At 40.8% G+C, this 26,811-nt stretch overlaps 1 protein-coding gene across 5 annotated transcripts; it reads right to left on the reverse strand.

The window, feature by feature from the left end:
• Positions 1 to 605: 605 nt before the first annotated feature.
• On the reverse strand, positions 606 to 26,811 carry SEPHS1 (selenophosphate synthetase 1). Of its 5 annotated transcripts, XM_053922673.2 has the most exons (10): positions 25,709 to 26,189; positions 23,267 to 23,536; positions 18,153 to 18,256; positions 16,664 to 16,771; positions 15,555 to 15,709; positions 13,604 to 13,694; positions 11,263 to 11,362; positions 5,300 to 5,512; positions 2,380 to 2,549; positions 606 to 1,069 (listed from the first exon to the last, which is right to left on the reverse strand). In XM_053922673.2, the coding sequence occupies exons 2-10, from the start codon at positions 23,457 to 23,459 to the stop codon at positions 1,037 to 1,039; spliced, it is 1,167 nt and encodes a 388-aa protein (XP_053778648.1). In that variant the 5' UTR covers positions 23,460 to 23,536; positions 25,709 to 26,189; the 3' UTR covers positions 606 to 1,036. The 5 variants fall into 5 exon arrangements, with proteins under 5 accessions (XP_053778648.1, XP_053778646.1, XP_053778649.1 ...); XM_053922671.1 differs by lacking the exons at positions 606 to 1,069; positions 25,709 to 26,189 and adding an exon at positions 26,504 to 26,811 and having other exon boundaries at positions 1,280 to 2,549; XM_053922674.2 differs by lacking the exon at positions 606 to 1,069 and having other exon boundaries at positions 1,280 to 2,549; positions 15,555 to 15,676; positions 25,709 to 26,191.

A 26,811-nucleotide genomic window follows, 5' to 3' on the forward strand; every position in this document is an offset into this window, starting at 1 on the left:
AATATTCAATGACAATCACCTGGTTCTTCAAGGAACTATCAAGGGTTTTTTTGTTTTGCTGGGCCCAGATGTCAGCAGACACAATGGTCAAAATGACAAAGAAAAATTCCTAGGAAAGTATATTGTAAGAACAAGTTCACTTTCCTTCCCTGCTTTGCCTCTCCCAGCCCTCCTCACCAATCCTTTAGTCCTGTGGTTCTAACTTTAGTGCACAGAACCACTTGGGTGCTTGTTTCCCTAATCCTAGAACACCTACTCCCCCTCCCCCACTCTGATTCCGTTTGTCTGGGGTGGGGCCCAAGACTTTGCCTTTGACAAGAACACTCCTGTGATTCTAAGGCAGGTGAGCTAGACCTGGAGGCTCTCCCCTAAAGACCAGCTCTTCATCCTGGGATCAGATGAATAACAGACCTCTGAGTACCCAACCTTTTCTCTTCACAAATGTAAATCTTCACAAAGCTGATTTCCTGGAGAGCGTAATCCCTTTACCTCACTTGCTCTCAGTAGGCCTGCCACCAAGGAAATCATCAGCCTTGAAGACATGATCTACATTTAAAGTTGTTCAGATTTAGTCATCACTAGTGTATTTTTTTTAAAAAAAGAGTTCAACAGTATGTTCATTTCTGAGGTTTCCAACACATTTTATTTTGCAGACCAATGGTTTGTAACTTTTGAGGACCAACATCTGTATAAATCCCTACAGAATGTCCAATTAATTTCAGTTCTGTAGCAGCCTCTCGGGTACCACACACAATCCTTATGACTTGAGTGCCAGTGACACCAGTGACATGTGCCAGACAGGCTGCCCTTGGGGTCCCAAAAGGGTTAGGGGAGTGTCCACAGTAAAGCCGCTTCCAGGGGCTTTCTCTCCTCAGTGGCGGTTTCCTTTGGCAAGAAGTTGATTGGTTCACATGGTGTTATTGCCTGTAAGCGGGAAGCATTCGCAAGCTTGCAGTGACGTGGTGCTTTTTCTCTCATGCGGACACTTGAGGGGCCAGTGCACTTGTGCTTAATGACAGGAATCCCTCCAAATCACTTAGTAGGTTACAATATAAGGAGGCCTCTGCTTCTAAGTAACACAGATAAACACCGTTTTAGATTGCCTATTTTTTCTAGAACTACAAAATTTAATTCAAGAAAATATAGGTCCCATGAAAGACTTAAAAGTTTTATAAAACTAAAATCTAGTTTTCCCCCAATAAATTGTACTTTAGCCAAAACCCTCCCAATGCTTCTAAAATAATACTAAAAGGGGCATCTGATTATACAAGAGCAATAAAAAAAATTAAATATTTATTTGAACAAGTTTGAGTTCAAGCTGCAATGTTGGCAATGAAGATTTTAACATACCACAGAAAGCGTGCACAAAAATGTACTGGCACAAAGGACAAAATAATGCTCAGAATTAGGCTAAACAGCTGCTGATTTTAGGAAAACAAAAGGTCTGGAATCACTATACAAAATATAAAATGTATTAAGCACTACCATCCACAGAACAGTCTTTATTATTGATTCTATTTAAAAATTATTTGTGTAATTATATATTGAATTGTAAATGAGTATTATACATGAACCCCCTTTTAGAAGGCAATTCCTTGTTGCACTATAGAACATCTAATTACATTGTAAAAAGTATCCTGTTTTTGCTATTGGTAAACAGTTAATGATATTACCGTAATTAGGGAGGCTACCAAAAAAAAAGAGAAATAACTTTTTTTTGTCTTCCAAATGCTTTCCATGCAGATTAAGTTAAGCATTTGCCTTGTTTAACTGAATGCACTATTGGAAAACATCCTGGGTCAGAGATGCTCCTGAATTAGAAGACTAGGCTTTACAAATCAAAGGCTCAAAGGAATCATGCAACCCTCTTCCTAATGAGATACCATTTGCCACTTACCAATTCTGTCTGTCCAGAATACCATTCGAGACACTTAGAAAAGATCAGACTGATGATAAATATACATGAAGTGAAAGACACAAACTGCAAGTTGACACTACAACTGGTAATGTCTGTGCTATGTGAAAGCACCTTTAAAAAGAGCCTATGCGGCAAGAGATAAGTGTCTAAAGATTCAAAATGAATCAACAGTATTGGATAACAATATAATTCTCAACTCAGAAGCTGCCTCAAGATTAGGTGCATCTTCAGTTAATGTAACAGGAAAAAAAAGGCAATGGATTTTATTTTATTAATTGCATCCATTCACAAATTGACCTCAGGTCACCAATGTGTAGACACAATGAGATTTTTGTTGTTTATAGTCTTTAATTGATATGATGATAAAGGAAATAGATCTATTTAAAAACAAAACCAAATAGCTATTTCGGTCTAGATTAAGAGGTGGCACCAGGTGTGGGATTCACATTTTGAGTAGCCACCTGTGGTGCGACTTCGATGATCCGGGGTTTGTCTATGATTCTGGCTGTACGGTTGCCCTTCTCTACGATCCCAATAATCCATGCTTGGTGACCTTCACCATATTTGGGGGACTTTATCTCTGCACAGAAGCGAGCTGCTTGCTCACGTGGTAAACAGATTAGAAGGCCTCCTGGCAAAGAAAAAAAGATTACCATTAATTGTGACGCTGTATGAGCAATTTCTCTATCACTGTTTTTCTAAAACACTCCTGCACCGTTCTACGCTCAACCAAGAACTATCTTCAAGCTGCCCTTTCCACTAGGAAGCCTGTTCCATTCTGCCTTTACTTATTCCATAGATTAAACTGTAAGTAAGCAGTTTACTGGAAAATATGTAGTAGCTACTTTTTCCAATCTACAGTGAAAAAAATATTTAAAAACAAGAGAAGTTTCCCTTTTTAATTCTCTACATGGATTCCTTGTTTTACAAAAAACTTTTCCTTTTTTTAATTAAAAAATTAAGATCATAAAAGATTGTATTCCTCAAAGTACCTAGGTTCTCTCATTTGCTCTATCATTATCTTCAGAAAAGTATAGAATATGTTAAAATAAATTTTCATTGCTATTTCAGTAGCAAAGGCAGAAAATTTTATTTGCAAATAGAAGTAACACAATCAGGAAAAAAATCTACTCCCTCATCTTAAAGGGCCCATGCACAGACTCACTCCCTGTGAGCTCCAGTGTCGGGGCAGCAGACTGAAAAGCATCAGAGATATACCAGGAGCAAATGAATGGTCTGGCATCAGGGCAAGAGCTGGGGAACAGCTATCTCTTAGACAGAAGCACTGGCAGAAGCCACTGTTTCTTTTCTGAGTCATTCCCCATCAAAGCCCACAGGAGGGCACCTTTTCTGAGACTCCATCAACCTGGCTCCACTGTTTGCTCCACCCTGGTGACCCCCTGAGCCACTCAACTTTCAAGCCCACCCAAGCTGTTTCCAGTGGCTTTTCCATATGAATGGCTTGTCCTGGCTCACCTTGGCCCATGCTTCAGATTTTCCTAAATTATCTCAAATAAGCAGAATCTGGCTACAGCAAGCCCTGTACCTCTTGCTAAGTGGCCCCCGGCTTGGCACTAGCAGCAGCTGGCCTTGGTCCATAGCTTGGCCCCACCTGGGTACCTATAAGCCCAGCACAAGTAGCAGCCATCTGCAGATCGCTTCGTAGTTTATGCTGTGTGACCTCAGAAAGAACACAGGCGGTGGCTGATCTTGGACATGCCAATAGCAATCAAGAGTCAACTACAACAGGAGGGTGTACACAGCCCACATGAAGGGTGTACCTCGAGTACCCAGTTTGGGTAATGGGGAGGCTGTGTTACAGGACCCTACTCAATACCTACTATATTAGGCCACTCTACCAAGCCCAGGAGATTAGCAGTTCTACCTAATACACAGAAACAAACACAGGGAGGCTGACAAAATAAGGACACAAAGAAACACGGCAATAAGCAATCTATCAGATGCAGAGTTCAAAACCCTGGTTATAAGGATGCTCAGTGAATTTAGTGAGGACCTCAACAGCATAAAAAAGATCCAGTCAGAAATAAAGGACATACTAATTAAAATGAACAATTTACAGGGAAACAACAGTAGAGTGGATGAAGCTAGGAAATCAAATCAGCAATTTGGAATATGAGGAAGCAAAAAACACCCAATCAGATCAGCAAGAAGAAAAAAGGATCAAAAAAAAAAAAAAGAGGATAGTGTAAGGAGCATCTGGGACAACTTCAAGCATTCCAATATTCATATCACAGGGGTGCCAGAAAGAGAAGAGAAAGAGCAAGAAATTGGAAACCTAGTTGAAAAAACAACAGAAAACTTTCTTAACTTGGTGAGGAAATAGACATGCAAACCCAGGAAGCACAGAGAGTCCCCAAAAAGACAAACTCAAGGAGGCCAAAGGTTAAAGACAAAGAGAGAATCTTAAAAGCAGCAAGAGAAAAGCAGTTATCTACAAGGGAGCTCCCAGAAGACTGTCGGCTGATTTCTCAACAGAAACTTTGCAGGCCAGAAGGGATTGGCAGGAAATATTCAAAGTGACAAAAAGCAAGGACCTACAGGCAAGATAGTCTACCCAGCAAAGCTATCACTAGATAAGATATCATCATTTTGTATCAGATAAAAGAGCTTCCCAGACGAGAAAAAGCTAAAGGAGTTCATCTCCACCAAACCAGTATTATATGAAATGTTAAAAGGGTCTTAAGAACAAGATAAAAAATATGAACAATGAAGTTGCAACAAATACGTATCAACAATTGACAAACAAACAAGCAAGCTGAACAGAAACAGTATGATAGATACAGAGAACGTTCTGAGGGTTGCCAGATGGGGCACAGGTGTGGAGGAACAGGTGAAAGAGGTGAAGGGGTTAAGAAGTACAAGTTGGCAGTTACAGAATAACCATGGGGATGTAAAGTACAGCATAGGGAATACAGTAGCCAAAGAACACATCCATATACATGGCCCATACAAGTGTGGGGATTGCCTGAGGGACTGGGGGGTTACTGAATGGAGGGGGGCAAAGGACGAAAAATTGGGACAACTATAAAAGCATAATCAATAAAATGTAATTAAAAAAATGCTAGTTTTCCAACGAAAACTGAGTAGTGACTTATTTTTTCCCCTTATCTGCCTTCCTCCCATTCTATCGCCAAACACAGAACTAAACTAATACTGCTCCACCACACACAGGATGGCAGGAGGCTGGTTACCTATAGCACAAAGGGGCTGAGAACATTTTTTGCAAAAAAGGCCAAGGTTATCAGCACTGACCTCACACAAAATGGGGTCATGCTTATGTATTTGGTTTCTTCCTTCTCATGGAACTTTCCATTAGCCTCATTAGTTTAATCCTCAGATTTGGGCCGAGGATCCTTGTACCTGATGTCTCTGGGCAGGTCCCATGCATGAGGCCAAACATGTTTCCACAGGCCTTGCTCACGGCAGCCATCTTGGCGAGGACAGGGAGGTTGTGAATCACAAAGGACACCTCGTTCCTCTGTTGCTTGGCCAGGTTCTGCGCATGGCCCAGAATTCCAAAGCCTGTGATGTCAGTGGCAGCGTGGGCATTGAACGTGTGCATGAGTCCTGCAGCTGAGAGAGACCAGAAAAAGAATTTATTATCTGGTGTAATAATTGGAGACTTTCTGAGGGGGAAAAAAAATAAAACCCACCTTTCCTCAGGTCAAAATCTTAAATATGCTTTGATCTCAAAATTCCTAATTGTCAGGGAGATAGTATATTGAAATAATGAAAATGTAAATTTTAAAAAATCAACAAAACCCACAGTGACATTTTCAAAGGTGGCTTCTTTCCATTTCAACCACTTAGAACTATCAGCTGCTTCAGTTAACAGTAACTTCCCAATAAACTAAAAAAATCTGTATAGAATTACGATCATAATGAAAATTAAACCTATCTAAACCGTCTTAAAATCAAAAAACAGGGCTTTCAAAGACTGACAAAAATTTAAGGCAATCTAGCAGGAAGTGGAGGTTAACTTCTTAACTTTTAATTAAAAAAATAATACTGTTTATTTTTGGATTAGTTTTAGGTTTACAGAAAATTGAGTGGAAAGTATAGGAAATTTCCATATGTCCCATTTCTCCTATTTTAATATTTACCACAGTGTGGTACATTTGTTATGTCATATGCTGATACTGATACATTATTAACTAAATTTCACAGTTCACACCGGGGTTCACTCTTAATGTTGTAGTCTGTAGGTGTTGACAAACTTATATATAACATACACCCATCACCACAGTATTATACAGGTATGTTTCACTGCCCTAAGAATCCTGTGTTCCTCCTGTTCATCTCTCCCCCCTACTCCGCGTAACCACTCATCTGGTTACTGTCTCTAGTTTTACCTTTTCCAGAATTTGGAATTATGGTGTTTGGTCTTTTCAGACTGGCTTCTTTCACTTTATGATATGCATTTAAGGTTCCTCCAGGTCTTTTCATGTCTGGACAGCTCATTTCTTTTTAGCTGTCAATAGTATTCCATTGTTTGGACGTACCAGTTTATTTATCCACTCGCTTGCTGAAGGGTGTCATTGCATCCAAGTTGTAACATTTGTGAATAATGCTGTGAGAAACATCTTTGTGCAGATTTCTGAGTGGGCAGAAGTTTTCAATTCATTTGGGTAAATATCAAGGGAGCACGACTGCCAGATCACGTCAGTCTATCTAGTTTTGTAACAAATCACCCAACCGTCTTCCAAAATGACTGTACCATTGTGCTCTCCCACCAGCACGAGAGTTTCTATTGCTCCACATCCGTCTCATGATTTAGTGCTGTCAGTGTTTCAGTCTTCAACCATTCTAGTAGTAATTTTGCATAGTATCTTGTTCTAAATTGCCATTCTCTAGTAACGTACCATGTGGAGCACGTTTTCATATGATTATTTGTCATCTGTGTATCTTCTTTGGTAAGGTGTCTTTTCAGATCTTCTGTACATTTTTAAATTAGGTTGCTTTCTTAATGTTGAGTTTGAAGAGTTCTTTGTATATTCAGAATACCAGTCCTTTGTCAGAATTGTGTTTTGCAAAGACAAACACAAAGTTTGTCTTTGCAAAACAGTTTGTGGCTTGTCTTCTTATCCTCTTCGTGTCTCTCATAGAGCCTAAGTTTTTTGTATTAATGAAATCTAACTTGTCAATTTTTTCTTATGGATAGTACTTTTGCTGTTGTACCTAAAAGATACTACCAAACCAAAGGACACCTAAATTTTCTTCTGTATTATCTTCTAGGAGTTTGGCAGTTTTGCGTTTTATAATTAGGTCTATAGTCCACTTTTGAGTTAATTTTTATGAAAGGTATAAAGCCGGTGTCTATAATGATTTTTTGCCTATGATGTCCAGTTGTTTCAGCACCATTTGTTGAAAAAATGATCACTTCTCCATTGAACTGCCTTTGCTCTTTTATCAAAGATCAGCTGACTATACTTATGTGGGTCTATTTCTGGACTCTCCAGCCTGTTTCATTGATTTATTTTTCTATTCTTTCACCAATATCACACTATCTTGATGACTACAATTTTAGCAGCCACTGATATTTATTACTGAGGTTTACTAAATCAAGGGGGCTAGCAAAAAAGATAGCCAATTTGTAATTCAATCATTTTCCTGCACTTATTAGATGTGACTCTTTTACGAAGAATTTTTTAAAAAATATTTGGTTTCCCCCAAAATACAGTCTGTACGAGAACAGTAAAATATGTGGTTGATTCCCTTTACTTATCTTCAGAACAAGCTGGCGCCCTAGCAACTTCCAACGGTGACCAAAACATTTTAATTATTATGATGTCACTGATTTTTAGATATTGATATACTCTAACTGTGGTCACTCTTTTTTTTAATACTCACATTGTCTGGCCCCCTTTAATTTGACTGGTGGGAGCCTCTTCAAGTTATGTGAAGTGAGATTATCCTATCAGTTGCTGATAGCTCCATTACTGTCAAAGCACGGGAATGGCCCAGGCTTACGTTCGGTATTTCCTGTCCCAGAGCTGGAATCAGCCATTTCCCCAAGGAATCCTGGCATTTTTTAGTGGAAAGTGGTAATTTTCAGGTCAGAATCTTGGCACTAGGACTAATGGGTTATCACTGCTTCTAGACCTTTTGGAAAGGTTTAGAAATAAGCATTTTTGAGAGGGAAAAAATGCTAAGTTTATACTAAAAATTCCAAATTCAAGATTAGATTTTTTAGCTTTTTTCATATAATTCTTCCCCATGTGGTTTTGCCATTAAGTTGGTATATATTAGACACGTTTGTAAAAAAAAAATGGAGTTAGCAAAAGGTCTTCTTTAAGAAGATAAAAAATATGAATAAAATGACAAATACATATCAAAAACTGAATCTAAAAAACAAAATAAACAAACAAGCAGAACAGAAACAGAATCACAGAGAATGTTTTTGATGCTTGCCAGGTTGCGGAGGGGGGGGGGGGTGGCGCAGGGCGGTGCGGGTGATGGGCAAAAAGGTGAAGGGATTAACAAGTACAAAGTGGTGCGATAGTTACAGAACAGTCATGGGGGTGTAAATTACAGCCTAAGGAATAGGGAAGCCAAAGAACACATATGTATGACCCATGAACGTGAACAACAGTAGGGGGATGGCCTGAGGGAAAGGGGTGGGGGCTGGGTGTAGAGGGTCAAAGGGGGAAAACTTGGGACAACTGTAATAGCATAAACAATGAAATATAATTAAAAATGTGGCTTGGATTTGTAAGATGTAGTCTTTATTAAATTTTTTGAACCAGAGAAAAATGACACAAAACATTCTAAAGTCAAACTTATAAAATAATACGTGTTCAGAGTGAATCTGCTTTCTCCTTAGTCCCTCTGATATGAAACAATTTTTATTAATGATTTGTTCCCATTGCTTCTTTTTGAAAGTATAATACACATTACTTCATATTCATATGAATACACAAAATGTAGCATACTGTATACATGATTCTGACTCTTGTTTTCATTTAATCATATCATAGAGATAGCTCCCTAGGGATAAAGATTTCTCATCCCTTTTTATAGCCATGTGCATGCATAAAGACAACAATTCCGTCATCTATGGATGGACATTGGATCGTTTCCTTCTTTTGTAATTATAAACAGTGCTTCAATGACTGGCCTTGTACATGTCATTTCATATTCTGGCCACTGTACCTTTGGGACAGATTCACAGAAGTGGGACTGCTACGTCAAATAAACGTATGCATAATTTTTGCTAGATATGACCAAATACTTCTCCACAAGCATTCTGCCAAACAGTATTCCTACCAACGATGTGTAAAAAAATGATGAGGAATCATAAATGCTCAAATATGAACAAAATAATAATCCTAATTTATAGGATTATTATTAAACAGATCCATTACCAATCCCTTTCCCACTGTCAAACTACTTAATTTGAAGGATAAAAAGAAAAAAAAGACTCCTCAAACAGTTTAAGTGTCACAGGAACAGAAACACAAATGAGAAGCCTTGATTTTAAGTGATGAGACAATGGGAGAACAAGGAAATAATTACTATTCATGTTTGGAATATAGCCAAAAACTATTCCTGGAGTGCAGGGAAAAAATATAGAAAAATTGGGTCTCAAAATCAACTCTTCAAAATTAAGTGATAGGTAAAGTAATTATAGTATATCTCTCTGGCAGAACATCTAGCCATTAAAAATTGTGTATACTAGAATTATATAATATAGAAAAAAGAATTTAGTGATGTTAAATAAATAAAAGCAGATTGCAAATACATATAAAATGTATGATAACCACAAGTTTATGACATCCATTATAAAATAACAGTAAATCACAAACAACCAAACAGAAAAAAATCCTGGGAAAATAAAAAAAAATATTAACAAAAGCTGTTTTTGGGTGCTGAGACCATTGACGATGCTTTTCCTCTCTTTTTTTCATTTTCTAAAAACTTGTCCATAATGAATATGGTTTTCTTACAATGGAAAAAATACAGACAATAAACAGAAGCAGAAAATATACTGAAGAATTTTTAAAATGTATCATCGTTATAAACTGTTGTATAACCACTCTGGGAAGCAATCAGCACCATCTAGAAAAGATGAGGCACACTGTGTGGCTCAGTTGGTTGAAGTGTTGTCCTGTAAAACCAAAAGGTCGTGGGTTCAATTCCCAGTCAGGGCACATAGAAGAGGCAACTAATTGATATTTCTCTTTAACATTGATGTTTCTCTCCCTCCCTTTCCCCTCTCTCTAAAATCAGTAAGTATGTTCTCACGTGAGGATTTTTTTTTAATTAAAAAAATAAATAATAAAATAAAAAAATAGGAAAGCTGAGGCAGTACAGATCTTGTAGACATGTGTAACTGAAGCCTTGACCAAGAAGGTTCTCAGCAGCAACCCAAATGCCCAACAAGAGTAGCCCAGATAAATAAGTCATGGAGTAGAAAATTATACAGTAGAGAAAATTAATGAAATACAAGTATACACAACAGGGATGATGCTCAGAAACATTAAACAGTGAACAAAACAGCAAGAAAAAATATATATAGGTAGGATTCATTTAAAAAAATATAAAACTAATTTATTTCTTAAGAATTCAAGTCTATGTGATAAAAATTTTAAAAGCATGAGAATGAACATTAGATTCAGAACAACGGTTACCCCTAAGCAGGAATCTAGGGCCAGGATGTGGGAGAGGCACCTCTGGCTTCCAAGGCCACTGTTTCTCATATGAGACGGTGGGCACGTGGGTGCTGCACCGCTGTCCCTTAGGCCCTGCACATATTTATTCCTAGAGAAGCACCTGTGTGGGTTGCTGTGCGCAAATAATCTGGAAGCAAGCCAGCATTTGGAATGTACAGTCCAAGAGGGCAGGGACTGTTGTCTCTTTTGTTCGCTGCAGTCTCCCCAGCACTTGGAAGCGTGAAGGACACGCTATAGGTCTCTTTAAACATAAATCGAAGTAGTAAACTTTGTATACTATGTGCTAGTCATTCTTTTTGGTACTTCACTGACATTTTTTCTTTTTAGTAATCCTGTGAATAGGATCCTGTTTTCCCCCTTTGGCTGAAAGGAAATACATGTAAGAAACACATGCATTTTCTGTTCTCAAACCCAAATCTGTCTACAACCAGGGACCAACAGAGGAGGGTCTGCAGTTAGTGGCCAAATCTGGCCCATGGCTTATTCCTCCGGCTAAGAGTGGTCTTCTTTTACATGTTGAAAGAGTTGTGGAGGAAAAAAATCAAAGCAACTGAGACTGTATGTGGCCTGCAAAGCCTAAAATAGTTCCCATCTTGACCCCGTCCTGAAAACTTGCCGACCCCGGCAGCAGACAGCCTCACGCCCCAGTACCTGTTCTGTTGAGCCTTGCCATATTCATCATCGCCTCCTGGTATGCCAACTCCACATCTTCTTGGGTGACCACTAGTTTAATTTTATTCCATTTTTCAGGCTAATAGAGGAACATAGGGGAGGGAGAAAAGAAGGAAAAAATGTGATTAATCCTTACTTCTAACCACCGAAAGAAAAAGACTATTTTTCTTCAGTCATCCTATGGGGAATTTTATATTTCAAATTTTATACACAAAACTGTTTTATTTTTTTGCCCTGTAACTATTATTTTAGGTGTCTACTAGATATACCATAGTGGCATTTTTTGTGTTTTCAAGCCACTCTTCTGGAGTCAAATACTGCCATCTACAAGCTATAAAAGCTGCAGTGCCCAGGCAACGAAAGGTATGCCAACACTGGGGCAGCTGCTCCTCTGTGGCAGGGTGTAAGTCACACATGAAGAGTTTTAAACGTCCTTTGGTTCATCTCCCCATCTCCCCTATTAAGCTGATAGCTTAATTTTTCATATAATTACACTGTTACTGACTTTACCTGAATTCTGGATCAAGGCATCTTATGGACAAATGAATGTGAAAGCAACTTTGATTGTATGTGTGCTGGGGACAGCCGTGGTGACCACAAAGGATATCATAAAAGTAAGGACAAAAAGGTGTTTCCCTTTTTCTTCAGTCGATCTTTAAAGAAGTTAGCATCATGATTATGGTTTCTTGACATACTGTCATCATGGTCCATTAATGATCATCATTCATGCATTCACTTATTTTTTAATGACACCCAGTGACCTACCACTCAGTGCAATACCTCGGGTCTATGTGTCCCTCCCTTATTCCATTTTGCCCATCTCCCCCGAGGTAACAACTGTTCTGAATTGTATACTTGTCATTATTCCCCTGCCTTTCAAAAAATATTGTTCTCATACATATAGAATGACTAAACGACATGCTCTTTGGTCGCTTCTGACTTTTATGAAAAGGGTATTGTACTGTTACAGAATCTCTGAAACTTGCTTTTTTCAATTCTGAGCATGATAAAAAATGGTATAAAAGCAGAGGAAGTGTTGAGTTGGGAGCGGGGTTGGGAGGAGAGAAGGATCCCAAACCCCTCATCTTTGATGCCTCACATGCTTGCAACTCCCTTGCTGAATTCCTCAGATATGAGTAGTTGTATTGTGAAACAACTCTGTTGAGTTACTGCCCAGGAATAACCTTCCTGTCAGATTTACGGGACTATACTTGATGGGAAATCTCCCCATCATCACTGGATGAGAAGGGAAGAATAACTAGACTGTGGCAACCTTAGAGATTTTCTCTCCTCTGCTACATCAACTGAACATACTTGGTTATGAATAACATAAAATTATTATTCTTTTTCAACCATTTATCAGGACTGGTAGTTTCAGATGACAGTTGTAGAAATTAAAAGCATCAAAATATGTAAGATACACCACAAATTGTATTAATTTTTGAGTTGGTATGACAATGGGAAAAACCTTAAATGAAGTATGATTATAGCTCGGTGGAAAAGTGACTCAGGATAAATATCCATCTATTCCAGATGCTCTCTCTACAAGATAATTATTCATCGTAATGTCCTAAGTTACTAATTAGTTTGAAAAGAGAAAACAACCGACAAAAACAACCAAGAACCTCATCATTAAAATAATTTAAATTGTCAGTAACCCTGGTCTTATTTATACCCCAAGCACCAAACTTTCCACACATTCTCTTCCATATTTTTTTCCTTTTTGTTAAATTTATTGGGGTGACACTGGTTAACAAAATTAAACAGCTTTCAAGTACATGATTCTACAACACATCATGTTTTCTATATTATTTTTTAGTGATGTTTAAGATATGAAAGAAAAAGCTATCTCAGCACCAAATAAACCAAGCTCACTGCCTTGCAAATTCTCTTTACAGAGCTTCTTTGAAGCCCCAAGCTGGGGCTTACTTCCTTTAAGTATTCAGTACATGGAACTCTGATTTAATAAAAGAGTAAGGACAATTCGTAGTACTTCTATAAAGGCATGACTGATACTAAACTCCCTGGTGGTGAAACTAAAGAAGCTCATTTTTAGAAGACAACCTGATGACATTTAGATGATCTAGACCTGAAACATATTAAAACACATCCAAGGGGAAGGGTTTCCTATACGGACAAGAGGTGACACTTACTTCAGGAGTAGATACATCTTTTTGTAAAATAAAAGCACACTCCCTGCACCAGCACACTGAAGAGATTACTTGACCTGAATGTAAATGAATGCCCTTTTCTCCAAATGCCACAATCCTGTAAAGTTTTGTTCAGCTCCTCCTCCCCCACTGCAGGCAGGGTCACTCACAATATCCAGCCACTGGTGCACTGCCACAGCCACTTGCGTCCCCAGGGGCTTGGTCAGAACAAGCACGTCTCCAGGCACGGCATTATCTGGCCTGAAAAAAAGAACAAGGGCATGGGTCAAATTAGCCAAGGAGGTAAATTCATCATCAGTTTAATAGGAGAAAGAAAAGTCTGGTAAAAACATTGCCTTTGCAAACATTTACATTTAAGTCACCACCACCACATGTTAGAGCCTTGCAACTTGCTATAGAGGCTACTACTGGAACAAAAACACTAAAAGAGAATACAAGAGTCTACCAACTACCTACCAGATCCAGCCCCCCCAAAAATGTATAAAGCAGCAAATCACTTAGCCTTCAAAGGCAAAGGCCTGGTCAGGCCTTGATTTGGCCACGCTCGTGTGTAACTTTCAATATAGACCCAACCATGCTTCTGAGGCAACAAGACTTCTGAAACAAAGACTGATTCTCAGGCTATGTGATTGGCTCAAATCTGTGGGTCTAATGTTTTGGTGATTTTAGATCCAAGTTTCAAACTCAGACCGACCAAGAGACCAGTAAGTTTCCTACTTGGCACTCAGATTACTGACAAGTGGCGGAAGTGGTTGCCTCCAGGAAGGGAAACTGGCGATGTGGATGAATGAGGACTGCACTGTAGAGCATTTTATACCTTTTAAATTCTGAGCCATGTGAACACAGTGCCTATCAGCATCTAGTCACAAAACCAGAGAAACAAATGGAATTTGTACTTCCTTCAGAAAATAGAGCACGGTGGCTTTTCTTAATAAGGCATGAAACATGGAAAGTGGCAATCTGTGCCAATAGAAAAACTTCTCCAAAGATCTAGGAATGGCTAAAAAATAAACCCACATTAAATGATGCTCAATATCATTAGTGATCAGGCAGATGCAAATCAAACCAGTTAGCTATCACCTCAACCCACTCACATGGCTATTACCAAAAACATAAAATAAAGTAAAATAAAAACAGTAAGAAATACTGGAGAGGACACAGAGACACTGGAATCCTCCTACATTGCTGTTGGGAACCAGTGTGAGGGTTGCTCAAGTTAAACAGTCGCCACATGACCTAGTAGTAATTCTCAGGCATATATACCCAAGAGAATCAAAACATTATGTCCACATACAAACTTGTATATGCATGTTCATAGCAGCACCATTCATAATAACACAGATCTATCACCTGTGATTAAACTGTGGTATGTCCACACACTGGACCGTTATCAGCCATAAAAAAGAATGAAGTACTGATACATGCTACAACATGGATGAACCTTCAAAGCATTATACTAAGTAAAAGAAGCCAGACACAAAACATCACATATTGTATGATTCCATCCATATGAAATGTCTAGAATAGACAAACCCAGAGAAAGAAAGTAGATTAGTGGTTTCCAGAGGATGAAGGAAGGAATTGGGAATGACTGCTTATGGATAAAGGGCTTCTTTTTTTTTTGGGGGGGGGGGGAGTGTGAATGGAATATTCTGGAATTGGATAATAATGACGGCTGCACAACCTTGTGAATACAAAGAAAAATGAATTATATACTTTAAAGTGCTGGATTTTATATGTAAAATTTTGTTATATGAATTATACTTCAATAAAAATATTAAAAATTTAAAAAACACTAACAAAGTACTGGTAGATCTTGCAGAATGGATGAACCTTAAAAATATTATGCTAACATTATACAAGTGAAAGAAGCCAGGATAGGGCACGACAGTTAAGGGGGACAGGGTTCCTTGTTGGGTTGATGGAAATGTTCTAAAACTGACTCTAGGGATGGATGCAAAACTCTGTGATAACTAAAGGACCATTGAACTGTATACTTTAAATGGGTGAATTTTATAGTATGCAAATTCTATCTCAATGAATCTATCTTAAGAAAAGAAAGAGAACCAGGCCAGGTGACACGGAACAAAACCAACTTACATGATAAATTCATTGGGCTGGCAGACAGTTGTAGCCACTCCTCCCAAAACAATCCAGGGGTTTAACACTGTTTGGCCGCCCGTTACAGACGTTCCTGCCTCCTCTGCTGCATCTTTAAAACCCTGTATAATTAGGGGCATCACTTTATCCCTTTCCTAGGGTTTAAAAGGACACAAATTAAAAGTCATATAATTCAGTTCAAAACCGAGAAAAGAGAGTCTACACTTGTAGTTATAAAGAGAATTGTAAAACCCTAGAGAAGACCTGGAAGTTTACAGACTGGACAGGGAGTAGTAAGAAAGAAAGACAGAATAGTTTACATTGTTGCCATTTCATCAAAAGTTGGAAGATATTCTAGGTTACAATGGGAATGAAGCCCACACAACAGAGAAGGAAAAAATGGAATGTGACTGTGTGCACAGGGCTCTCCAAAACCTGAGCCAGCTCTTTAAATGGTCCTTAAGAACTCCAAAACTCATTTAATATACACCCTCTGCCCTCCCCAGACAACTGTATGTAAGCGGTGGCCCAAGTACCCATTTGGGTAGGCAGAAAAGGGCCTACTGAAAACTCATTTCTATAAGGCAGGGGAAACTTCTTTTGCGGGACAAACACCAGTACCTTTCAAAAATAATCTAAATGAGAATTCATCTCTGGATCAGAGAACAGGTACAGATAGCAAGGTTACAGACACTGCCAGGTAAGCATGGGAATACACGCGACACCCCAGCCCCATCACTGCCTACATCAGTGACCAATAAGCAACCAAAGGGAAGGGTGCCTGTCCCCTGGGGGTGCCGCATGCCATGGGTCTGTAAGGCTGGTCCAGTCCACAGGGCTGATGTGGAAATGGGCTAGACTTTAAATCAAACATAAATGTCTTGGCTTCGGTTTACCCAGAAGAAAGGGAAGCAGGCAATAGTAATGAAAATGTGAATAGGCCAGATTATCTTAATTCACTAATAGTTGCCAAAAAGTGGAGAACATGACAAAATACGGAAGTCATGCAGCCTGGGCTCCTCACTTTACAGATGGGAAAAGAAGGGTGACCAGTCCAGTGAAGTGACCAAGACAATAGACAGTAAGCAGCTGGCCCATCTCCTACTTACCCTGTCAGTCATTTTATTACTGATTCCAAGGAGCATCAGCATATTGTCACATTCTGTGACCCCCATTGCATAGAGGTCACTGAGGACATTGGCACATGCTATTCTACCCTGGAAGAGAACAGAGACATGAGAAAGGACAAGAGGGGGACTTTCCATGTGTGGAAACAAAGAGCAAGTCTACATAGTAACTCCCAAGAGAACCCAGGGACTTTCCAGGGATGGCAGCTGCTGGGATGGGGTGCTGTTTCTGAGATTTGCACACTGGTTACCTTTCCTTAATCATGGAATCGCTAGGCCATTTGCTCTAAGTCATTTTACTTCTGACATAAGGACAAAAAACTCCCAAATATTAAAATATTAGTATTAAGACTAGGTTCCTTGTTTAGGTTTCTTCAATGATTTTCTGGCAGATTCGCAGTTAGCTTAATAACCTTCTCTGACTCAGTTTCAACAGTAACAAGGCAACAAGTGGTTTGCAACGTGGGTGCCGAATGCCGGTTAGGGCTGCAGCGACTTATTGCCCTTTCTGTCCTGGGTTCTCTCGTATACTTTTAAGAGATGCTAGAAAAAGGATGAATTCCCGTTCTAGCTACCTTTGCCACCTGCTCAGGTGGGACACCTAGGGTGTGACTAACCTTAGTCTCTCAGAAATACTGCTCTAGAGTAGAAAACAGATGTGTGGAGAGAAAACAGGTTTCTATTAACCTGTGTGCTTGTTACTGGCACCTGAGAGGTGAACACCCCACCCTCACCCCCGTTTAGCTGCCTCATGGCCCAAGTCCCTATGTGTGCAGCTTGATCCCAGCACCCTTGGCACACAGGAAGGACCTCTGGTATTTCCTAACGATAGGATGTTCCCGATCTCCTCATCAGCTCCTCTCAGCTGGTTAGGATGGACGGATGAAGCTGAGTAGATCAAAGGGTTGCTGGTTGTAACCATGCAATGAACATTTGGGAAATATATCCAAGCCAGGCACGATCAGTAGCTAGGAACTTTAATCCAGCAGTTCAGATACATCTACACAGTGAGTCTATAACACAGTTGGGGATTAAAGGAGTGGCCAGAATCAGAATAAACGGCCAAGAAGTTAAATTGTGGTGAGCTCTATTTTGGAAGGAAACATCTAGTATCAGACTTATTACAGGGTATCGTAACATCTCTGGCCTGAAACACAGGACTGAGGAGTTTACAAATATCAAAGAAAGAAAATAACTACAAACATACCAGTCAACAGACACTGTTAGTAGACAGCAGGTGTTCCTGCACAAAAGCAGCAGAGGGACTTCTGCCTAACTGCTCATGTGCAGTACCAAGCGTGAGAAGGAAATAGATCGAATGACTGAATTGCAGGAGTCAGGTCAGTGGTGAGATGAGAATGATTTGGATATAACAAAAACAAGAAAATACACACACATACAAAACCGCGGCCACAACCCAAAACCAAACAAATGGCAGTTCCAGATATAAAACATATTAGGCCAAACTTACCATCATATAAGGGTCATCAACGATAGGATAAATGTAATCTGTGGTTTGCACCAAGGAAAGACCACCATGCCTCAAAGGAATGACACAAGTATCCATTCCAATGCCTGCAAAGATGGAAGTCATCATCATCCACAAATCAACAGGAAAGGCCATTTCATCTTATGCCATCAGTGTTCTGCACAGGAGTGTTCTCCATGACATACTTATGGAACAGTGCATGCTGCCAGGACAGAATGTGTTTCCTATCAAGAAGCATAACTGAAATAAATGTGAAACATAACTGGCTGGAGATAGAAAATGGGAGTAAAATTTGTTAGTCACAAAGACTCAAGCTCGGCACGGTATAATTTTAGCCCTTCACAATGCCTGGAATAGACACTTCCCTTCGTATCATGGGACTGGCACCATATAGAATTTCTTTAAAGATAAGAATAGCATAAATGGAACTTGGGATGTTTTATCTATAGTTTATTTGAATTTATTTTCAGAATAGTCTGTTTTCCCAACAGAAAATTTGTAAAATATTTTATACACATAAAATGTTATTATTATTTCCACATTTTAGTCCATAATGAAAATAACAAATGAGGAAAAAAGAGGGCAAAGACAGAACAGAAATTCATCATTTTCAACCAAGCAAGTACACAAACACTGTGGTATCTAAAAGCACTGTTTCTTAAGAGGACATCGTAAAATTCCACGTTATTCCCCTTGTAAAAACATATGTCACTTTTACTCACTTATAATATGAAGGGGGGAAATGTGCTAAATAAGCCTGTTGTAAATATTTCAATTTATTAAAACTGTTGTTAAACATTTAGAAAAATACAGTCATACCTCGACTCTTGCTGGCTTAAGAACTCGTCAAACCCTGTACTAGTTGCATATTGACGAGAAAAAATGTTTCAGCCCTCATCACTTGCTCAGGACTCATCACACTTGCTAGAACTTGCATGAGTCACAATCCCACCCCGAAAGAGAAAATGCTTCATCGTTCATGGTTTCCCCACTTGTTATGAGTTCTGGAACGAATTAACGATGAGTAGTACCGAGGTGCCACTGTTTAGACATAGGCTAACTAGACAGACTTCTCTCTTCCTGAAATTAGTTTAGAAACCATCGAGACCAACTCCTGTAAGTTATACTTCTTTAAAAATCACCTACAATGCAGGCAACTTTACAAATTCAGACTGGCCCTCCCACCAAGTAGGCTGAGTAGAGTGCTTTCCTATGCCTGTCTCAAAAGGATGTCACCTGCCCTCTGACTTCACCTGAGCAAGTCCATCAGCCACAGGCAGAGAAAATGGCAGGATGAAGTACAAAAAGAAGCCAGGGGATGCTACCTTCTCAATTCAGAATTCCAAAGGAAACAAAAATAAATCATACTGAATCGCATTTTGCATAAGTAAAATGCTGAGGCAGAACTATTTCAGCACCACAAAAGTGACGTACCAAGACAGCCCGGGGCACAGGGGCACCTTATTTTCCCAGATCTTGGTCCATTATTACTAATGCAAAAAATAAAATCAAGTTTAATAAAAAGATGAAGACAGATTCTGTGAAGACAGGCTGATTTCTTTTTACTACACCAGATGGCAACTCTTAGTGGAAGATCCAGTTAGGGGACGGAGAGTGGAGAGTTTAGTTTCAGAATGGCAAGCCTCACAAATCTGTGACAATGGAATCCACTTTACCAGTGATCAGTTTTCACGTGCATTAGCTGAGTATATGTGCAGACTCTCAGAAATTTCACTTAACAATTGTTCTTTAGCATTTAAGTTGAAATTGAACAAGAACCACATTTAACTCATATTGATTCTTTCTAAATTGATCATTCTAACTGGTCATTCTGAGTGTATGACCATACACTTTGGAAATGAGATACAGTTTTCGTTTTGTTTGTTTTCATACAAACTAAAGGACTACAGAAAGACACACTAAAAAAGTCACTGAATGTCAGCTTTAAATGTTTCTAATTTGGGTATTCTTAAATTTGAATTACATATATTTGTAAAGCATTTAACTTTTATTTATACCTTCTATCAGAGCATTTTAACTGATGACTCTTGAGTATGTTCCTAGGGCTGAGAGCAGCTCACATTACCCTTATTTCCTTTCACAAGCCACTGACTATGTGTGGTGCCTATGAAATGTTTATTCCCAATAAAGATGCACAGTGAGTGTAAAATACACACCAGATTTTACATACCAGTACCAAAAAACCCAAACCTCATGCTTTATATGAATTGTTGAAATAATATTTTCTATTGTTAAATGAAACATATTATAATTAACTTCACCTAATTTTTTTTTAATGTGACTACTAGAAAATTTAAAATTACACATGTGGCTTACATTTCTTTTGGACAGCACTGGTCCATAGTGATTGGTTTACAAATCACCTATCAAATTTCAAGTAAGAGAGTGTGAGCCTGAGATGGGCCATGGGCCTGGAAAAACTAGCGTATCACGGTGAGAGAGGTATCAAGGTGAGAGAAGGACAATCCAGGTAGAGGGCAAGTGGGCACAAAAGGAGATGTCAGAGAGTGGAGGAAGCCTCAAGTAACCAATCTGAGCAGTGGGGAATTCTAGAAGGTTTTCAGGAAGACTGAAACCATCCATCAAGAAAACCCAAATCATCACACCATCACCACTGCCAGGGAGTACTTGACAGCTCTGAAGTACCAGGCAATAGATGTACCAGGTTCTTAGATATACTTACTTTAACATTTTTTTTAGTTAGAATACATCTAATATCTGTACAGTTAACAACTGTTATGGTCTGTCCCTCTATTAATAGCATCTTAGAATCCAGGAAATATGACACTCTTTTAGAAAAAAATTAAAAACAGACAAGCACATTTGTGTGTATAAACTTACAGACACATATATGTATTACACATGTGCGTGTGTATACACACGGTGCGTATACATACACGATAACTTCTGGTATAGCAATTTACAAACAGTATTATACCATTGTATAAATCAGGAAACTGAGGCTCAGGAGGGTTAAGACTGTGCACACAGTAGCATTAGTGACTAGTAAGTGACTGTCAGGATATGACTCTAGATCTGATTCTAAAGGCAAGTTATACCATCAAGACATACCACTTCTGTACATAGTTTTAATACCAAGCTTCCTTCTGTGTCTATTTACTTGCAATCTGGGATCTGTAGCTACCCCCAGTGAATGCCATGAAGGCAAAAGCTGTAGATGTGCATTTTTCTGGAAAAGGAAGACACCTTTCATTTACTTCTCAAGAACCATGTGTGACCAGAATCCATGGCCTTTATGTTCTTGTATCTACCTTTCCTTGCCTCTTCCCTTGCTGTTAACATCTGTCCCCTTTTGCCACTGCTAAGGATTATAGGTGATGCAGCTCCTCTCCCCACTTTGAATACGCTTGGACTTAGAAACAAGATGACAGAAGGCAGAGGAAGTGGAAGATAGGGATCCCAGGTCTTGCCCTCGGCCAAGTGTCCGTGGTGTGGCCGGGAGGAGCAAATGATCCGACCCGTTATCAAAGCGCTGAACAGTGCGCTGCAGGCCCAAGTGCTCAAAAAGGACAACCAGGCAAAGTTCTAAAGAGGAGTCATTACTTTATCCATAAGGTTTTTATTGCATTGTTTTGCCCCATTTGGTAGCTTATTCTTCTTGGCAAAGCTATCAAAGAGCTTATTCAGTATACAGATGCTTCTTAACATTCCTAAGTCAAAAATGCATTTAATACATCTAACCTAGCAGACATCATAGCTTAGCCTAGCCTACTTTAAATGTGCTCAGAACATTTATGTACTTGGAAAAATCATCTAACACAATGAATACACTATAGATAGAATATCAGTTTTATCCCCGGTGATTTCCTGGCTGACTGGGACTACAGCTCACTGCCCAGCATCACAAGAGAACATCAACGTGCATATCGCTAGCCTGGGAGAAAACTGGAATTCAAAATTCCAGGTACAGTTTCCACTGAATGCATACTGCTTTCTTATCATCATCAAGTCAAAAAATCATGAACTGAACCATCACAAATTGGGAACCGTCTGTATTTTTATTTCTCGACAAGCTGATATCCAACCCAACTCATTCATGGGGTATTTCTCCACACTCAGACATCAGCTAGGTGAGGACACTTCAAATTGAGCTCCTGGGAGTCCTGAGGCTCCGAGAGTGTGGACTGTGAGCTTTCCTCTCTCCCAATTAAAGCGACTCTGCTTTTATCTGCCTTATGTATCATGGAAGAAAGGAGTACCCTGGGTTCAAAACCAAGGTTGTATTCACAATGAAATAATGGGCAAAAATAAAAAAGAATCTTACAAAAGAAAGCTAATCAAGTCACACACGGTAACTAGAAAATATCCAAATTCCTAGAATACCCACCAAACAATCAAATTGCAAAACGATCACAGTCTTGCATCACATACTGCCAAACCACAGAATAAAAGCTAACAAGATCCCAATACCCTAGAATTTCTTTCTGAGCTCTATGTTCGGGAAAAGGCAAATCGCCGATGACATCAGGAATTCAGTAAAGAAAAAAACATGGCTCTCAATTCCAGATGACATCTGGGGTCAACTATAGTTTCAGCCCAGTCTCCTCCCCTTCTGTGTCTGGTACATTCTTCTCCTTCCTCCCCAAAGGAACTTTTCAAACAATGCATATTGAGGAGAAACACCCAAGTCTCACCCACCCCAACCTGGTCACTGCTCTCAATGTAGCGCACATTGATGCTTAAGCACCACCTTTCCTGAGGCAATGGAGGGAATGCAAGCATTTTAAGGAAATGTTTAGGATAAAGGCATACAGGGGTTTTTACTTAATCCTCAGCTAACAAGGAAAATTGATATAATTAAAAATGGTTTTACCATAATTGTCTCAATTGTGCACTTAATAGTTTATAAATGGTTACGGCACATTTCTTGATGCTTTGCAAGCACTTCCTCCTCTTGACAAATTACAATAATGTAGTAAGCTACCATTGCTCCGTCCTTTGAATCTTTCTTACAAAACTTTTGTTTAAAGGCAACATGGTTTTTGACTCTCTGACTACACTGCAGCCAAGATACTTTACTCAGGGAAATGTAAGAGAAACAATGGTTCACATACCCAGCCTTGGCATAACTGCTCCCAGAAACTGTTCATCTTCTTGGAAGTGGTTCTCGTGTAAGGATTCCAACAATTTCTGCAGGACATCTTGGGGCACTTTGCAGCCAGTACCCTTCAGTTCTGTGAATCTGGTTAGCCGGAAGCTCTTGTCCAATTCATAACTTTCTGGGTTAAAGGACTCCCGTGTAGACATGGTTCTTGGGTGTACACACCTCACAGCTGGGCTCCTCCCCTTCCTCTCCTAGTCTGCTGGTTTCTTTATAGATCAACCTGAGTATCACCAAAACACAAACACCATCAAAAGATTTCTCACTAGTGCCCGGAGTGGTACGGCTCAGGGGATTGGGCATTGTCCCACAAACCAAAAGGTTGCCACTTCAATTCCCGGTCAGGACACATGCCTGGGTTGTGGGGCGTGTGAGGGGCTACAAATTGATATTTCTCCCCTTCTCCTCCCCTCTCTTTAAAAATAAATAAAATCTTAAAAAAAGAAAAAGATTTCTCACTAGTACTTACCAAAAAGCAAGTGAATACATGAAAGTGAAAAGTAAATGTGAAGATGACTGAAATCGGTAAGTCTACTGGGCAATGATGATTTGGGGCCATTGCAGTTCGGTCAGTGATGCATAAGCCAAATAAGTCATTTTAAAGTGACCATACCATCACAGGCATCCTCTACGTAAGATCCGATGACTGTGTTGTTGTAACTGTGGCTCTGAGGGGTAGCCAGACCTCCTCTGAAGAAGGAACTATGGGCCAGCTGGTTTACATGACACAGTGCCATCTTGAAAAGTCACAAAGGTTCTTCTAGCGTGAAGCGTTATGAAAAAATGTCTAGTCACTTCATCTGTCAACTCAGAAGCATTGTGATTTAGAAATTACACGTTTTGCTAAAGTGACTTTTCTGGAAACTTTTGTGATATCTTTGCTATCTCACATAGAGATAAAACACCTACTAGATGATTTGCAGGAAAAGGATGTTGATTGACAAGGCACGAAGCATGTTGGTGAAATGCTTCATGATGTTAAATTCAATTCTAGAAAAACGTTTTTACTGAGCCAGAAGTACACAACACAACCCAAAACTAGTAGGTAGTCTCACTAAAGTACACAACTTGAAAACTGGAACTGCTGTTTAACACAGCCAAGTACATTTTCTTCAAGAGAGCGGTGTAAAGTTCTCTTTTAATGCACTGCTAGTTCCTAGAAAGCAAACATCTGCTCAACAAACTAGTACACACACATCATTGACAAAATATGCTCCTGCTCATTACTGTTTCACCACAGACCTAAAATGATAAATTAAGCTGTACTAAATCACTAGCTTTATAGTACTTGGTAGCAATGTAACAAGTACTACAGAGTTCAAAACCTTTGGGGCTAAACCGGAAACTCACCGTGTGTTCCCAGGGTTTACAAACCTCCACACTGTATTCTATTCGACATAGAATTACAGAAATCCCAAGTTTTAGGGTCAGTTTCCCTTATAAAATGCATGATCAAGAACATAATTCCCAATTATAGAGTTTTCGATCCCTGTGAATTCCCAATTATAGAGTTTTCGATCCCTGTGAAGGACATCACTCATTTCAAATAAATCTCACAAAGCCAGAGTCTAGGGCAGTAACCCAAAATGAAAACATGTTTGGGGTGAGCAATGATTTCGGTGTGAAAGCTACAACTGTGCAACAGTGCAAGAAAACAACCTGTCCAAAAGGAGGGGAGCAGGAGAGCAAAGCAAGTGACCGAGATGCGAATTTTTGAAGCCATTTAAGTTAGGAAAGTCCTATAGGACGTTGACTTGAAAGAGTTTGGAGCAAAAGTCCTTTCCTCTCAAAGTGCTTCGCATTTAACTGAGCCTCACTCCTACAAGGAAAAAACAAAACAAAACAGAACGCCTCACTAGGCATCAAGTTATTTTCCTACTCTAATCCCTATCAAAAAAAAAAAAAAAAAAGGCAGGAGGATAATTTGGAATTTGGGGGACTAACTTTCTTTCAAACGTCATTTATATCTTCACAGATATTTAAAGGGAAATAAAGTTTAAAACACCTCAAGCCAAGAAGGCACTCAAGAGTTTTAAAATTCTAAATGGAACAAGGGACACGAATCACACATTCACAGGCTAACATTAAAGAGTCAAATTCTTACATTTGGGGAGGGAGATGAGGCAGGGGGTCTGTTTAGGAGAAAGAGCAATTAAAGGGGCAAAGTAGGGGAGAAGGAATGTGCATATGTGAATAGTAAGAGGCTGTCAACTCCAACCCCCAAACCGCCAGTTTACACCTTTAAAACAATGACATGAATATTTAAAGATAACGGTTAACCCTTTCCTTTCCCAGCCACGTTAAATTTTCTCAAATAGATGGCAAAGCGTGCCGCACGGCTGGGGGAGCACAGTAAGTGGCGGTGGGAGAGGGTGCACCCCGGCTCGATACCTACCTACCCAAAGCCCCTAAGCCCAGAACATCAACAATGGAGGGGACACGGCGATGTGGGCGCAGCGACCAGGCGCTCCCCATGAAGCACACATCGAAGCCGCCAGAGTATGAGGCATGGAACTCCGGGACACCTTAAAGCTCTGGCTGCCGCCTTTAAAGGCCAATCGGGCCTGGGCTCTTTGTGCAGCGCGGCGGGCTGGCCGAGGCCTGGGCAGGCAGCACGGCGCCACTGGACGGGCCATACCCGCCGGCCCGCTCGTCCTCCCAAGAGGCGGCGGCGGTGGCGGGAACCGCGCGCGGCCCAGAGGCCGCAGCGGGGCGAGCGCGGCAGGACCCCGGCCCGCTGGTCGGCCCCGGGTCGGAGGGCGCACGCGGCGGAGGGGGGGGGATGGCGGGAAGGCGCTGGGCCAAAGGGACCGGCCTGGGTTCTCCACCGCTCGCGCGCGCTGGCCGCCGCCGCCGCCGCACAAAAATGTCGGCGGGCGAAAAAATTAACCCCTACGTCGCCGCCGCCGCCCTCCCCCTCCACTCCTCCCCCGCCCTCTCTCCCTCCCTCCTTCCCCGGCCCCGCGCGGCGGCGGCGGCGGCGGCGCGGGCGGTGCTTCTTTTTTAAAGCGGCCCCACCAAGCCCTGGCTCGGCCCCTCTGCAGGCAGTGCTGGAGCGCGCCAGCCGTGCGCGACTCCCGGCAGCCCGGGCGGCCGGGAGGGGGATCCGCCCGGCCGCCCGGGGCCTGCGGACGAATATTCCCCTTTAAGCCTGGTGTCGCGCCCCCCCCTCCCCGAGCCGGGCGCTTACCGGTTCGCTTTGCGCCCTCCGCCTCCTCCCGAAAACGGGCCGCCGCCGCTCCCACAATGCACCGGGCGCGCCGGGCTCCCTTAAGCGTCGCCTGAATAAAAATGCCGCTCCCGGCGGCGCAGAGGGCGGGAGGGCCCAGGCCACGCTGGGCGCCGCAGGGGCTCGGCGCAGCTCGGCGGGCCCCTGCCGGGAAGGGGCCGCCGCGCTCCACCGTTCGCCGCGCCAAGGGGCCTTTAAGGACCGTCTACCTCCCTTTAAGAGGCGGCGGGCATCGGCCAGTGCGGCTCGGTGGCTGCGTGCGGCCCGGG

Source organism: Desmodus rotundus, chromosome 4 (assembly GCF_022682495.2).
Source record: "Desmodus rotundus isolate HL8 chromosome 4, HLdesRot8A.1, whole genome shotgun sequence".
NCBI classification, from domain to species: domain Eukaryota; kingdom Metazoa; phylum Chordata; class Mammalia; order Chiroptera; family Phyllostomidae; genus Desmodus; species Desmodus rotundus.

Coding starts and splice junctions, on each gene's coding strand:
- SEPHS1 (XM_053922671.1), bottom strand. CDS start 23,459: ATGTCTACACGGGAGTCCTTTAACCCAGAAAGTTATGAATTGGACAAG. Junction 18,257..23,266: donor AGCAGTTATGCCAAGGCTGG/GTATGTGAACCA, acceptor CCATCTTTGCAG/GCATTGGAATGGATACTTGT. Junction 13,695..15,554: donor CAGCCCAATGAATTTATCAT/GTAAGTTGGTTT, acceptor TCTTTTTTTCAG/GCCAGATAATGCCGTGCCTG.